We start from the raw sequence: 15,512 nt of genomic DNA, 5'->3' as shown, positions 1-15,512 counted from the left end.
AAATGTAAATTTGCCATTAATTCTTTGTCATTTACAGCCAAAAACGTTTATCTTTTTTTGTGTGTGAATACTCCAGAAATGGCTGGGAAAAAACTATTTGCTTATCAATAGCGTACCTGCGGCCAGGCACGGTAGCTCACACCTGTAATCCCAGCACTTTGGGAGGCCAAGGCAGGCGGATCGCTGGAGGTCACCAGTGTGGCCAACATGGTGAAACCCCATCTCTACCAAAATACAAAAATTAAACGGGTGGTGGCGAGCGCCTGTAATCCCAGCTACTCAAGAGGCTGAGGCATCAGAATCTCTTGAACCCAGGAGGCGGAGGTAGCAGCGAGCCAGGATCGCACCACAGCACTCCAGCCTGAGCGATACAGCGAGACTGTCTCAAAAAAAAAAAAGTGTACCTGCTAACAACTGATCCTGCTGGTACAAGCAACAGCAATAAACAGAATTTCTTCAAAAGACTATTTCTTTCCACAGTAATACCCACAATCATATAAGAAAATTACGCCAAAAATATTTTACACTCGTTATTCAAAGACTATCCAGTTAATCTGGTCAGTCTTAGCCAATCTTTGGCTAAAGATTTTAGAGATTTTCTTCTAACATATGTTATCCTCCTCAGAGAGGCCAGTTTCTCCAATAAATGAAACAATACTTAATTTCCTTCTAAGTGTCCTCAGAACTTGGCCAATAATCTTGGCAATAATTCTTGAGCATTTCTCTTCTTCGCTTTTGGCCCTTTTGGGAGACAAAAGGAGATTAACTAAGAAACTTCAAGGACTTTAAAGTCTACTAAGGCCGGATGCAGTGGCTCACGCCTGTAATCCCAGCACTTTGGGAGGCCAAGGCGGGCAGATCACTTGAGGTCAGGAGTTTGAGACCAGCCTGACTAACATGGTGAAACCCTGTCTCTACTAAAAGTACAAAAATTAGCTGGGCATCGCTGTGCACACCTGTAATCTCAGCTACTCAAGAGGGTGAGGTGAGAGAATTGTCTGAGCCCGGGAGGTGGAGGTTGCAGTGAGCCAAGATTGCGCCACTGCACTCCAGCCTGGGCGATAGAGCGAGACTCTGTCTCAAGAAATAAATAAATAAATAAATAAATAAATATTGACTAAATTTCACTAAGCTACCGACCTAGTAAACACTAGACATCAGGTATTAGAAAGTAGAAAGTTAGCAACTTGCCCCAAGGTATGCCAGGTTGGTAGGTTTTACTATTCCATGACAACTCCTACAACTTTCACCTCTCACTGCATAACTTCAAATCACAGCCTTCCACATCTGCTTTTCTTTCTTTCTTTTTTTTTTTTTTTTGCCATGTACTTTTCTTTCTTTTTTTTTTTTTGCCATCTACTTTTCTTTCTTTCTTTTTTTTTTTTTTGCCATGGAGTCTCACTCTGTCGCCCAGGCTGGAGTGCAATGGCACAATCTCAGCTTACTGCCACCTCCACCTCCCAGATTCAAGAGATTCCCCTGCCTCAGCCTCTCAAGTAGCTGGGATTACAGGCGTGTGCCACCATGCCCAGCTAATTTTTATATTTTCAGCAGAAACAGGGTTTCGCCATGTTGGCCAGGCTGGTCTAGAACTCCTGACCTCAGGTGATCCACCCGCCTTGGCCTCCCAAAGTGCTGGGATTACAGGCATGAGCCACGGCGCCCGGCCGGCCTTCCACATCTGTACAGTGGAATTCTAGATCACTAAAAATTCTCAGCTGTAGTAAATGAAAAAAAGCTAACTAGGCCGGGCGCGGTGGCTCACGCTTGTAATCCCAGCACTTTGGGAGGCCGAGGTGGGCGGATCACGAGGTCAAGAGATCAAGACCACAGTGAAACCCCGTCTCTACTAAAAATACAAAAAATTAGCTGGGCGTGGTGGCGGGTGCCTGTAGTCCCAGCTACTCAGAAAGGCTGAGGCAGGAGAATGGCGTGAACCCGGGAGGCGGAGCTTGCAGTGAGCCGAGATTGCGCCACTGCACTCCAGCCTGGGCAACAGAGCGAGACACCGTCTCATAAGAAAAAAAAAAAAATAGCTAACTAGACACAAGTAGGAACAATATACTTCCACTATATTAATTACACAAATATTTTATATACACATACGAAAAGGATAAACAGACACATACACCTGTACATGCAGTAAGTCATTCTGGAATGACAAAGAGAAGTGCAGATTGGGGTTAGAAGAACAATGATCTTTTATGGAATATGTTTTTGTACTCCACTATATATGTTTACCATTTACCTGCATGAAATTATTTTAAGTAAATCCAACCTGTGAAAAATGAATATAAGCTATATATTTGTTAGTAGGAAGCTATATAAGAAATTAAGCTCCCTTTGCTGCATACAAGCTTCAGGACTCTCCACAGTCTGTTTTTTTCTCTCCCCCACTCTCCCACACTTCATCTTTCTGCCTCTATATTTACATAGTTTAATTCTGCTGGCATTTGAATTTCCCTCTTGCTCACATCCTAACTCAGTCCAGAAGTTATCAATCCCCACTCGGGAGGTCTGGTAGCAAATCCCATGAATGACAGCAACCTGCAGCTCCTGCCCCACAGCGATGAGCTGGTTAGCAGAGAGCCTATTGTCGGCTGGGCGTGGTGGCTCACGCCTGTAATCCCAGAACTTTGGGAGGCTGAGGCAGGCGGCTCACCTGAGGTCGGGAGTTCGAGACCAGCCTGACCAACATGGAGGAAACCCCGTCTCTACTAAAAATACAAAATTAGCCAGGTGGCGCATGCCTGTAATCCCAGCTACTTGAAAGGCTGAGGCAGGAGAATGGCTTGAACCTGGGAGGCGGAGGTTGCGGTGAGCCAAAATCGTGCCATTGCCCTCCAGCCTGGGCAACAAGAGGGAAACTCCGTCTCAAAAAAAAAAAAAAAAAAAAAGAGAGAGAGTGAGAGAGAGACAGAGCGAGCCCATCGTGCTCAGAAGGTAAAGGCTGCTGGAGCCATACTTGCCCACCTGTGCCTGAGCAAATGAGCACAGCACACTGTAGGCTTCCACATGCCCCTTCCCTATGAGTGCTAGCTCAAAGCTGTAGAATGACTCCAAGGTCTGTCAACTCCACAGGTGAGGAAGGGACTCTGGTTAAATCCTCCTTGACCCTGAACCCTCTATCTTGCCCCCCCACTGCTTCCTTTTGTAACTTTCCCTATCACCACTCTGAAACACCCTTGTGAGAGTCGTTTTGAACTCTGCATAGCCTAAAGTCCTTCTCTAAAGCTCCACTATCTTAGGGTTTATAATCAAACCTGGATGTCGTGCCACATCCAGCACTGACACTGATCCATCACTGGCCTTTCCCTGTATTTCTTCCTGGGAAGACCCATGGCTGCTGCCTTCTGTGCCAAGATAGAATGGCAGGGACTTTTTCCCCTAACATTGTTGCTAACTGTCCACCAGCCCTAAATTGCTCTGAGGATTAGACCACAGCCTCTAAACAATCATAAGTGTCCATTTTCCAAGGGAACATGGCAACTGGTCCCAGTCAAGTGGAATGGGAAATCCATGGGTTTGGGAACCAGACAGGCCTGGAATAAATCCTAGCTCAGCCAGCTCTTTTCTGTGGCAGTCTCCTTACCATTTACTAAGCCTATCTGTAAATGAGGATAATAATTCCTACCTCCTGAGACGTTTATGAAAATCAAATGAGTTACTCCCCTATGGAAAACCTGCCACTGGGACTCGCCCTCTTTACTCATGTGACACATTCCATTTCTCATCTCAGCCCCACAGCTAAATCCACCAGATTAGCCGTGACCCTGTATCATTTAGTCACTAAACCTTGGACACATCTTAAAATCTTAAAGCGTAAAGATCGTATTTCTGATATACTCCTTCCTTCCTATGAAAACCAAAGTTTTGGCCAGGCATGGCAGCTCACGCCTGTAATCCCAGCACTTTGGGAGGCTGAGGTGGGTGGATCACTTGAGGTCAGGAGATCAAGGCCAGCCTGGCCAACATGGTGAAACTCCGTCTCTACTAAAAAATACAAAAATTAGTCAGGTGTGGTGGCCAGCGCCTGTAGTCCTAACTACTCAGGAGGCTGAGACAGGAGAATCATTTGAACCCAGGAGGTGGAGGCTTCAGTGAGCCAAGATCACACCACTGCACTCCAGCCTGGGCAACAGAGTGAGACTCCATCTCAAAAAAAAAAAAAAAAAGAAAGAAAGGTTTGGAAACTATTATAAGGACATACTATGAGCAGCCAGTCCAAGCGAAGAAAAAAGAGTATCTTCACCTCTGTTAATTACATAGTCAATAACTTCAGTAAAATACACAGAGAGAGACACACCTTCCTGCTTTCTTTGGTGCTTACCTTCTTTTTTAACTTCTTTTCTGCTTAACTTCCTTTTTAATAATGGCCAAGATTCATAAGATCTTTAAGACCCTCAGGAACCCTTTTCCTCATTTTTGAAAAGAGGAAAAAAAGGCCCAGGGAGCTTAAGTAACTTCTCCAAAGTTGCACAGTTAGTTAATGATATACAGTTGTGTGACTTTAGTACACAGTGCTTAAGCCCAGCAAATGGAGTAATTAGTGAAAGCTTAGTCAAGGTGATATCACACTGCTAGGCTGTATTTCATGGAGCTTAGAACACTTTGAAGACATTTAAAGATATTCTGTGAATTATAGTATGTGTATTTAGTTGCCGGAAACAACAAGATTCCACAGGTCTTTATTTGGTGGATATCTCATACCTCCCACATTCTAGACCAGTGCCATCGAATTAGAATTTCTAAGAGACAGAAATGCATTATCCAATATGATAGACCTTAGATGTGGCTAGTGAGCACATGAAATGTGGCTAGTGTAATGAAGAAACTGAATGTTTTCATTTATTTCATTGTAATGAATTTAAATAGCCACATGTGGCTAGGGGCTTCCATATTGGACAGCACAACTCCAGACCCCTGTAATTTAGAGACCTGGTGCAGTATGCATGTTGAGTATTGAGCTTTGGAGACAGATAAACTCATTCAGATACTTTCTAATTCAGTGAACTTGGCCAATCCCATAACTGTGTTATGTCTCAGGTTTCACATGTGTAAAAAAGAACATATTCCTCCTTAGCACACAGGGGAGAGAATTCAAGCCAATGTGGCCACCTTCCCGTGTTACTTCCCTCTCACTCAAATTTGACACTAGGATTTGGCCTTTCTAGACACTTTCCCCAAATAGATGCAGTGGAGAAGTGGACTTCTAGTTCTAGGAAACAAGGATATTTAGTTCCCACAAGGAAGACTGGAAAACGAAGGGGTGGACTGAGATGAAATCTGAACAATCTCACCTCTCTCTGACATCATTCTCTATCCAGATTCAGTCTTGACTAATAATCAACAGGAAAGAGTTGAACCTGCATTTCTAGAATTCATGGCCCCCGCTTTGTGATGTAGGCAAAAACAGACCTTCAGAGGGAGAATCCTTTACAAAATCCTCTAAGCTCTAAACATTGTATGTAGCTCAGAGGAGTCCTGCTGTTTCTGTGGCTGCAGCCCTTCTTCCTCCCTCATGCCCAGCCTCCATGGGAACCCCAGCCCCTCCAGATTACCTGAAGCTGCAGTGGTGGGGACACTGGCCGGTGGTGGCTGAGAGGGGCCACTGCTCTCAGTCATGAGGCATGGGTTGCTGCCATTGTTCTCTCTTTTGACAAGTAGCTCGGCTGCACTGGGCAGTGGGATGGGGTGGCTGATGCCCAGTTCCTCCTCCTGGGCCTGCTGCCTTCTCAGGGCCACCTGGAAGCACACGACAACGAGTCATCCTCCAGCACTCCAGAATCAGCTTTGCCAAAACACAGAAGCCCCACCCATCCCAGACACCATGATTCCCTAGCTCGGGAGGTGAGGTCTGAAAATCTCCCATTTCTTCTTAAACCCACCCAGGTAACTATGATGTGCAAAGCGGAGAAACAGTTTTGAGCCAGACAGTAGGTGCTAAAAAATGCTTGTTGCCAGACATGGTGGCACATGCCTGGAATCCCACCTACTCAGGAGCCTGAGGCAGGAGAATCACTTAAGCCCAGGAGTTTGAGGCTGCAGTGGGCTATGATTGCGCCACTGCACTCCAACCTCGGAGACAGAGCAAGACCCTGTCTCTTAACAAACAAACAAAAAAGCTTGTTAAACAAATGACTGTGTAGAATAAGGTTGGCTAGGGAGGATCAGGAAAAAACTGTAGTCAGCCAAGGGGAGGAGTACAATCTGAAGAGCAGAGTGGGTCAGAAGCACTGACAGATTAGAAAGGAAAATGGGATCACTCACTCCTTCATTCCACAAACTCGTAAAAGGCCACTGTACTAAAAATACAGACCAGTAAGAGTAGATTGCATCCTACGTTACTTACTGTTTAACAGATGAAACAGGGCCAGGAGTGGTGGTTCGCACCTATAATCCCAGCACTTCTGGAGGCGGAGGTGGGCTGATCACCGGAGGTCAGGAGTTCGAGATCGGCCTGGCCAACATGGTGAAACCCCATCTCCACTAAAAAAAATACAAAAATTAGCCGGGCATGTTGGCCCACCTGTAGTCCCAGCTACTCCGGAGGCTGAGGCAGGAGAATCGCTTGAACCTAGGAGGCAGAGGTTGCGGTGAGCCGAGATCGCGACACTGCACCCCAGCCTGGGCGACAAAGCAAGACTACGTCTCCAAAAAAAAAGGCAGCGAAACAGGAGGCAAACATGCAACCACAACACAAGGCAAACTGTGACAAACACCACAAGAGTGGTACACAGAAGTACCTTTCACTCCTACAGAAGAAAGTCAGAGAGAGAAATGTCTTTAACATGTTAAAATCAGCCAGCAGTAGTATTTGGACAGAACCTTGAAGAATAGGATGAGGAGGACTTGGACAGGCAAGGATAAAGGGGCAGAACATACTGGAACAATATGGAACAGGGTGGGCAGGAAAGGCAGGGGCTGCTTAGGAAAGCCTGCAGAGCCCTGATTCCTGGGGTGGAGGGAGCATATGGGAGAAGCAGTGGGGAAACAGGCTGGAATCTGGTGTTGAAGTCCCTGGAGGAAGAAGAGGCTGACAGCAGCGAGGAAGGGAGAAGACAGGTGTGTGATATTCCAGACAGACAGGAAGGAGAGAGCCAGAACTGGGGACTGGAAAGGACCTGACATACCCAAGAAGCTCTTCATGGTCCCTCTTCAATTTATCTTCTTTTAAATAACAGTTAAAGATTGAAAAAAGGCCAGGCGGGGTTGCTCACACCTGTAATCCCATCACTTTGGGAGGCTGAGGCAGGTGTATCATCTGAAGTCAGGAGCTCGAGACCAGCCTGACCAATATGGTGAAACCTCATCTCTACTAAAAATACAAAAACTAGCCAGGCATGGTGGTGTGCGCCTGTAATCCCAGCTACTCAGGAGGCCAAGAGGAGAATTACTTGAACCCAGGAGGCGGAGGTTGCAATGAGCCGAAATTGAGCCACTGCCCTCCAGCCTGGGCAATAGAGCAAGACTCCATCTCAAAAAAATAAATAAATAAAAAATAAGATTGAAAAAACAGGTTTAAAGAAAATTAATTGTATTTTTGCTTACTACATGTAACAAAGACTTTCTGTTGAAACTAAGGTATGGTGCTCACGAAATGACAGTGAAGCACCCACACCGCAGAGCTGCCCAAATATAAACCAAAGTTGAAATCAAAACGTTCTATTAAAAAACCCAACTACAGGCCAGGCGCAGTGGCTCACGCCTGTAATCCCAGCACTTTGGGAGGCCAAGGCGGGTGGATCACCTGAGGTCAGAAGTTTGAGACCAGCCTGGCCAATATGGTGAAATCCCAAATCTACTAAAAATACAAAAATTAACCGGGTGTGGTGGCGTGCACCTGTAGTCCCAGCTACTCGGGAGGCCGAGGCGGAAGAATCGCTTGAACCCGGGAGGCGGAGGTTGCAGTGAGCCGAGACCGTGCCACTGCACTCCAGCCTGGGGGACAGAGCGTGACTCCTGTCTCAAAAAAAAAAAAAAAAGGAAGGGAGAAAAACAACTACAATTTATATGTTGCTTTAGGAAAACTACAGTCCAAACATAGAAAGCTGATTAATTGGGAAGTAATTTTCCTCATAGCCAAAAAAAGTCTTCGACTTAGAAAAATTCACCTTAAATAATTAATTACTTAAGATTAAATAATTAAGCTTAAATCTTGGATTTCCTATTACTAAGCAAGAGGCTTAGAAAGAGAACATCAATGAATCTGACCAGAAACAAGTTTTAAACCCCTGCAAACCTCTGAAGTATGTCAGTGCATACTCACACCCTTACACAAACCCGATGCATATCCAAAATGCCCAAGTATCTACTCCCACACTAAGGACCATCTCTCAAAGTTTCTTAGGAAATATTATATAAAAAGGAAAGGGGATAACAATTGATTAAAAACGCAAGTATACAATTATTTTTGAATCATACATAAGATCAATTTCAAACTATTTAAAAATGACTAAAAGTAGTTTTATGGATTTTTAAGGATTCATCTGGCACAGTACACACCTTCCGGTGTAGAAAATACTTAAGTTTCCCATTCTAAGTGACCTTGAGTTGCTTTTGTTTTTAACGGTGTAAGCAGCCTCCTCTACTAATAAAGGTTATTCGAAATTAATTCCTCTACTAGAATATTTTTACTACATTTTGAGAAATCCCCCAAGCATGTTCTCCACACTAAATATTTAAGCCAACAACTAAATGTTTAGAGTATTTTTCTACCCAGAGTATAATTTAAAATCCATTAATTTTTTTCAGTAAACTCATTGTGACGCATTTTACTGCCATACCCAGTGTATTCTTTTCATCCACTATAGATTAAGCTTAAAAAAATCTATTAAGAAATTAAGCAAAACAATATCTATTTTCATGACTGCACTCGCCATCTGTGAAGCCAAAATACGTTTAGTATAAAACACATTTGTAAAAATCTGATGTATTATATAAAAGCATATAACCTTCGGGCATTTGTTGTCAATGAGGATATTTACACGTTCCTAATCAAAAGTAGCACATCGTTAGCAAACATTTCTTTGTTATCTTCTCATTTTAAATAACCTGCCTTAAAAAGATGAAACAACTTTTAACTGGAAATAACGTGGATTACTGCCTTCTAAAAATCCTTTTAGAACGCTAACGACATTAACTTTCCGTTAAAATGTGAAATTACTAGCCGACTTACGAACCTTTAAAAAAACAAAACCACAGACGGACAAAACCTCAAACCTGAGCGCGCTTTTTTCCACCTGCGCACATTTTTTAAAATTCTTAAGCGTGCTTTGAAACATCTTCAAAGTAATTTGCACTTTAATCTTCGGTCGAGAATGCACATTTTAAAATGCTAATAAAATTTCCAGAGTTCTCAAAATGGCTGAGGCGCTCAGGCTCCATCCACGGGGGGCGAAGACAAAAAGTGCGCCAGGCGCACAGGGAAGACGACGCAACGCTGCGTCCATTGCAGCGACTTTTCCAGAAAGACAACACAGGCTTTCCGACGGGTTACCCGGGTAAGCAGCAGCCCAGCCGAGTCTCCCTTTCCCCCTAACCGAGCGGCGCCCTCCAGGATCCTCTCTAATTTAAGTGCAGCTCAGCAAGGAGGGAGAGTCAGAGATTCTGGGGACGCTCGAGGAAATCTAACCGCGAAACCCTCAGCTCCCAAGGCACGGTCGGAGATCTTGGGACCCTGAAGCGGAAAGAATTCCGCAATTCTCTGCTGGGAGAACGGGGCTAGAGATCGCGGGGATTCCCTTGGAGTCGAACCCTCCCCACTACCCTCACCTCGGAGGGCGGGAGCGAAGATCCTGGAGACTCCTCTAGCGCAATGAACCCCGCCAACTCTGTTGGAGCGCGGGCTCTGGGATTGCGGGGAAGCCCAGCGGGGCGAAACCCGAAATTCCCTGCCCTGAGAGCGGGATCAGGGACCTCAGGGACCCGGGAGCAGAGGGAACCCCCGCAACTCTCTTCAGCGGCGCGAGTTAGAGATCCCATGGACCCCCGTAGAGGTGAACCCCGCAACTCCGCCGAAAGGCAAGGTCAGAGGTCGTAGGGAACCCCGAGCCGAGCGAAGCTCGCAACTCTGCCCGGGGGGCTGGATCACAGACGCGTCTCCGGCCCTCCCAGACCGGCGTTGTAGCGTGGCCCGGAGCCCAGGACCCCAGGCGCCGCGGCCGTCGGCGGTACTCGCAGCATCTCTCCACAACCCAAGACCCGCATGGCGACGGCCTTGCTGGGGGGAGTTCATTCAAAAAACTCGGGCCCCGCCGGGATCGGTGGCCCACGCCTGTAATCCCAGCACTTTGGGAGGCCGAGGCGGGTGGATCACCTGAGGTCACGAGTTCGAGACCAGTCTGACCAATATGGTGCAACCCCCGTCTCTACTAAAAATGCAAAAATTAGCCGGGCATGGTGGCGTGCGCCTGTAGTCCCAGCTACTTGGGAGGCTGAGACAGGATAATTGCGTGAACCCGGGAGGCGGAGATTGCAGTGAGCCGAGATCGCGCCACTACACTCCAGCCTGGGCAACTGAGCGAGACTCCATCAAAAAAAAAAAAAAAAAAAAACCCTAGGGCTGAACCCCGGCTCCCAGACGCCCGCACCCACCTGCGCGGCCATCACGCGCTGCCTCTCGGCGATCAGGTTGCACTTCTTGCACTGGCAGTCCCGCCACATGCAGAAGCGCTTGTGGCCCTTGAGCGGCGACGCGTAGCCGTGGTTCCTGCAGCGTGCGCACTTGGGCAGCCGCGGGGACTTCTTGCTCCCGGCACCCAGGCCCGACGCCCCGGAGCCGGAGCCGCCTCCGCCGCTGCTGCCCCCGGCGCTGGAGCAGCCGGCCGCCCCCATTAGCGCTCCAGACGCTTTGCCAAAGCCCCCGGCTTTGCCCTGCGGCGGTGCCCCGGGGACGTGAGGGGCTTCCGACGGTGTAGAGGGCTTGCTGAATGCCTCGTCGTTGGGCATGGTGCCCCTAGGAGAAGTGTGGGCACTCTGGCCGCCTCTCTCGCCTGGAGACTGCTGTAAGGGATGAACCCGACGGACAGCGAGGCTCCAGAGGAGGCGGCGCAGGAGACGTGTGCGCTGCAGCCGGAGGTGCAGCTGAAGTGGCGAGGTCTGGACACGCCACGCCCGGAGTGGTGGGGGGTTGTGCCTTTTCTTTTGGCGCGCGCGCGCGCGACTCAGAACTTTTGGATACTTTTCAGAACATTCCCGGGACTGCCTGGGAGGGAGCGTGGCCACGCCCAACGCCCCCCACTCCAGCCACCGCTCTCCAGCTGTTTGCAAACTTGCACCGGCTGCAAGCATCCAGGGCTTTGCTGCAGGGTCCCTGCAAGCGCAGAGAGATACAGAGCGGCCCGGGAATCGTGTGGCACCCCTCCCCCCGCTCTTGGAGGCGCCAAGACCTGGTTGCCAAAGCACGGTGCACCGAGAAAGCTGGGCTCCCCAGGTCAAGACCAGAGCCGTGCTTGCATGCTTAGAGGAGGTGCAAACCACCCTACGGGGTCTTCTAGCTCCCTTTCCCCCAGAAACACGCAGCAGATTTGATAGAGCCGACCTTGGCAGCAGCCAAGTCAGAAAAAAATTTTTTTTTCTCGCTTAAGAGAATTAAATGTGAGGTGGAAGGCCTGCGAAATTTATAGGGTAAATGAGATTTGCCCCATATACGGCAAATAAGATCCTCAGTGTGTAGGGCACAAGCACTTCAAAAATTTCAAAGGTTGGAACTTTCTGTTCTTCGTTTATCCCTTCCTGCGTCTGTGTTCATTTGCTCACAAGACTTCGACCTCCTTCGCACCAGATAACTTTACGATCTACTGTTCCAGCCCGTGTTCCCGTTCACTTCAGGTGCATATAGCTTCTTGCCTGTGAGGCCGCTTAAACTTAGACTCTGCAGGCACGGGAAACTCAAAAAGAAACATATATATTAAAAAACGGGGGTTGGGGGGGTGGTTACACAGATGTAGACATTTATCAAAACTCATTCTACACTTCATATCTGTGCATTTTACTGTATGTCATTATACCTCTAAACACACACACACACACACGCACACACACAAAAACAAAAAAAAAACAACCTGTCTGGATCATCTTACAGCCTGTCCCAGGGATCTCATCCTGAACTCCCGCCCCAGCCATGCCTGTGTCCTCTGCACCTGCACAACAAATGTATCCCTAAGGCCTGCTGAGCAAAAGTTCTTCCTACACACCCACGTGCCCCCTAAGGCCAGCCCTTCACCTCAAGTCTGAATCTCTACATTAGCTCCCAGCTGGTATCTCCATGTCTTAGTCTTCCAGTATATTCTATACACACAGCAGGGGGCCCCAGCAGTACATTGCTATTGTTTTCCATGTTAACAAGTTAAAGACCCCGGAGTGGGTCTTAATGCACTTTGAATGCCCCTTATTTTCCACCAGCACTGGTACTCGCCTTCAGGATCCTGGGCCGCCTCCAGACCTAGGGGATTATTTCTCCAAAGAGGCATGGTCATCCTGTTCAGCTTCTCATCAAAATGGTTGTACTGTGGCCACCTCTTTCAGCAGTTTCGTGTTTTCAGCACTGAGTTCTGAAATCCTGGAATCTGCCTTTGGAGCTCTAATTCTGAGACCTCTCTCGCAGGCCCTTTCCCTCAGTCTGAAATTTCTCCATTAGTATTCTCTGTCTGAAAATTACTTCCAAAAGAAGCTTCTAGCTTTACACACCACCTCATACCCTACCTGTGAAACCAGTGAATACTCCTGACAGGAGCTAGGTTGCAACCATCTATCCCATTCTGGAAACTTATAAATGACAACCACTTAAATCTTCCATTAAAACAATCTTCCATTAAAACTCGCATGTCAATTGCTATTAGCCAACATTTATGATGTTTTTCCAGATTTATATTTTATTTATTTAATTTTTAGAGATAGAGTCTTGCTCTGTTGCCTGGGCTAGAGTGCAGTGGCACAGTCATAGCTCACTGTAGCCTCCAGCTTCTGAGCTAAAGGGATCCTCCTGCCTCAGCCTTCCAAGTAGCTGGGACTAGAAGCATGTGCTACCATGCCTAATTTTTTTTTTTTTTTTTTTGAAACGGAGTCTCGAACTGTCACCCAGGCTGGAGTGCAGTGGCGCGATCTCAGCTCACTGCAAGCTCCGCCTCCCGGGTTCATGCCATTCTCCTGCCTCAGCCTCCCAAATAGCTGAGACTACAGGCGCCTGTCACCATGCCCGGCTAATTTTTTTGTATTTTTAGCAGAGACCGGGTTTCAACGTGTAAGCCGGGATGGTCTCGATCTCCTGACCTTGCGATCTGCCCACCTCGGCCTCCCAAAGTGCTGGGATTACAAGCATGAGCCACCAAGCCTGGCCCCAATTTTTAAAATTTTTTGTGGAGACATGGGCTTCCTATGTTACTCAGGCTGGTCTCAAACTCCTGGCCTCAAGTGGTTCTCTTCCTTCCACCTCCCAAAGCACTGAGATTTATAGGTGTGAGCCACCGTGCCTGACCCATATTTGTATTTTAATATATAAACTGGAGCTGAATCATTCCCAAGGTCCTGTCCAGTTCTAGAGACTGAAGTAGATGCAGGAAGAAGCAGCTGTCGAATCCCAAATTACAGGGGAATATATGTTCTTTATAAGCATCCTATTACTGGAATCTGTGAAGGAGGAATTTAAGCCCACAGAAAATTCGGCGCTAGGAATCTGTGTGACCAAGGTATTATTTTTTTTTTCTTTTTTTTTTTTTTGAGACCGAGTCTCGCTCTGTCGCCCAGGCTGGAGTGCAGTGGCACCATCTCTGCTCACTGCAAGCTCCACCTCCTGGATTCACGCCATTCTCCTGCCTCAGCCTCCCGAGTAGCTGGGACTACAGGCACCCGCCCCCACGCCCGGCTAATTTTTTGTATTATTAGTAGAGACGGAGTTTCACTGTGTTAGCCAGGATGGTCTCCATCTCCTGACCTCGTGATCCACCCGCCTCGGCCCCCCAAAGTGCTGGGATTACAGGCATAAGCCACCGCACCCAGCGTGACCAAGGTATTAAAACATAAAATATTGTGATGAAGTTAATAGCCTAGTAAAGTTTTTATTCACAAACCACAGAAGAGGTACCAGACAGGAGACCACCAAAAATAGAGACAGGCCCTGCACAGTGGCTCACGTCTATAATCTCAGCACTGTGGGAGGCCAAGGTGGGCGGACCACCTGAGGTCAGGAGTTCGAGACCAGCCTGGTCAACATGGTGAAACTCCTTCTCTACTAAAAATGCAAAATTAGCCGGGCGTGGTGGTGCACACCTGTAATCCCAGCTACTCGGGAGGCTGAGGCAGGATAATCACTTGAACCCAGGAGGCGGAGGTAGCAGTGAGCCAAGATCATGCCATTGCACTCCAGCCTGGGCAAAAAAAGCAAAACTCCATCTCAAAAAAAAAAAAAAAGTGGCCAGGCGCAGTGGCTCACACCTGTAATCCCAGCACTTTGGGAGGCAGAGGCAGGTGCATCATGAAGTCAGGGGTTCAAGACCAGCCTGACCAACATGGTGAAAGCCTGTCCCTACTAAAAATACAAAAATTAACCAGGCTAATTTTTGAGATTGTGGCTTGTGCCTGCAATCTCAGCTACTCAGGAGGCTGAAGCAGGAGAATCTCTTAAAACCCGGGAGGCAGATCTTGCAGTGAGCTGAGATTGCGCCATTGTACTCTAGTCTGGGCAGCAGAGGGAGACTCCGTCTCAACAAAAAAAAAAAAGTCTGGGCGCAGCGGCTCATGCCTGTAATCCCAGCACTTTGGGAGGCCGAGGCAGATCACTTGAGGTCAGGAGTTCGAGACCAGCCTGACCAACATGGTGAAACCCTGTCTCTACTAAAATACAAAAATTAGCTGGGCAGGGTGGTGGGTGCCTTTAATTCCAGCTACTTGGGAGGCTGAGGCTAGAGAATCGCTTGAACCCTGGAGGCAGAGGTTGCAGTGATCCGAGATGGTGCCACTGCACTCTAGCCTGGGTGACAGAGTGAGACTCCGCATCAAGAAAAAAAAAAAATAGAGACAGGAAGGCCCCAAGAATGAACAAATTTGTACTGGATATTTCAAGTAGCCTGGCTTTGTTGTCTCCTTTCTCTCTTCTTTTTCCAGACATGGAAGCCATAAAGACGATGATGCAGATTATGGCTTACACCCATAATCCCAACACTTTGGGAGGCCGAGGCAGATGGATCTTGAGGTCAAGGGATCGAGACCAGCCTGGCCAACATGGTGGAATCCCGTCTCTACTAAGAATACAAAAAATTAACTGGGCATGGTGGCACGCGCCTGTAGTCCCAGCTACTTGGGAGGCTGAGGCAAGAGAATCACTTGAACCCCGGAGGCAGAGGTTGCAGTGAGCCAAGATCTCACCATTGCACTCCAGCCTGGTAACAGAGCCAGACTCTCTCCAAATAATAAAAATGTTTAAAAAAATAAATAAATAAATATATTTTGGGGTAATGAAATGATCTAAAATTGGATTGTAGTAATGGTTGCAAAATTGTCAGTTTACTAAAATT

At 47.5% G+C, this 15,512-nt stretch overlaps 1 protein-coding gene across 2 annotated transcripts in view; it reads right to left on the bottom strand.

The window, feature by feature from the left end:
• Window positions 1–11,093, bottom strand: part of DMRT1 (doublesex and mab-3 related transcription factor 1) — a 124,433-nt gene extending 113,340 nt beyond the window's left edge. Inside the window, exons 1-2 of one of the 2 annotated variants that reach the window (XM_003273858.4) lie at window positions 10,597–11,093; window positions 5,562–5,745 (exon numbers count right to left, since the gene is read on the bottom strand). In XM_003273858.4, the coding sequence (XP_003273906.1) occupies window positions 5,562–5,745; window positions 10,597–10,950 (538 nt within the window). In that variant the 5' untranslated portion in view covers window positions 10,951–11,093. Of the gene's footprint in view, window positions 1–5,561; window positions 5,746–9,182; window positions 9,451–10,596 lie in introns of those variants that run through there. The other variant, XM_030814509.1, reaches the window with a different exon arrangement.
• Window positions 11,094–15,512: the final 4,419 nt, after the last annotated feature.

Source organism: Nomascus leucogenys, chromosome 1a (assembly GCF_006542625.1).
Source record: "Nomascus leucogenys isolate Asia chromosome 1a, Asia_NLE_v1, whole genome shotgun sequence".
Classification (NCBI taxonomy): domain Eukaryota; kingdom Metazoa; phylum Chordata; class Mammalia; order Primates; family Hylobatidae; genus Nomascus; species Nomascus leucogenys.
The sequence above is the reverse complement of the archived record's forward strand: the minus strand, read 5'-3'. Positions and strand labels throughout refer to the sequence as shown.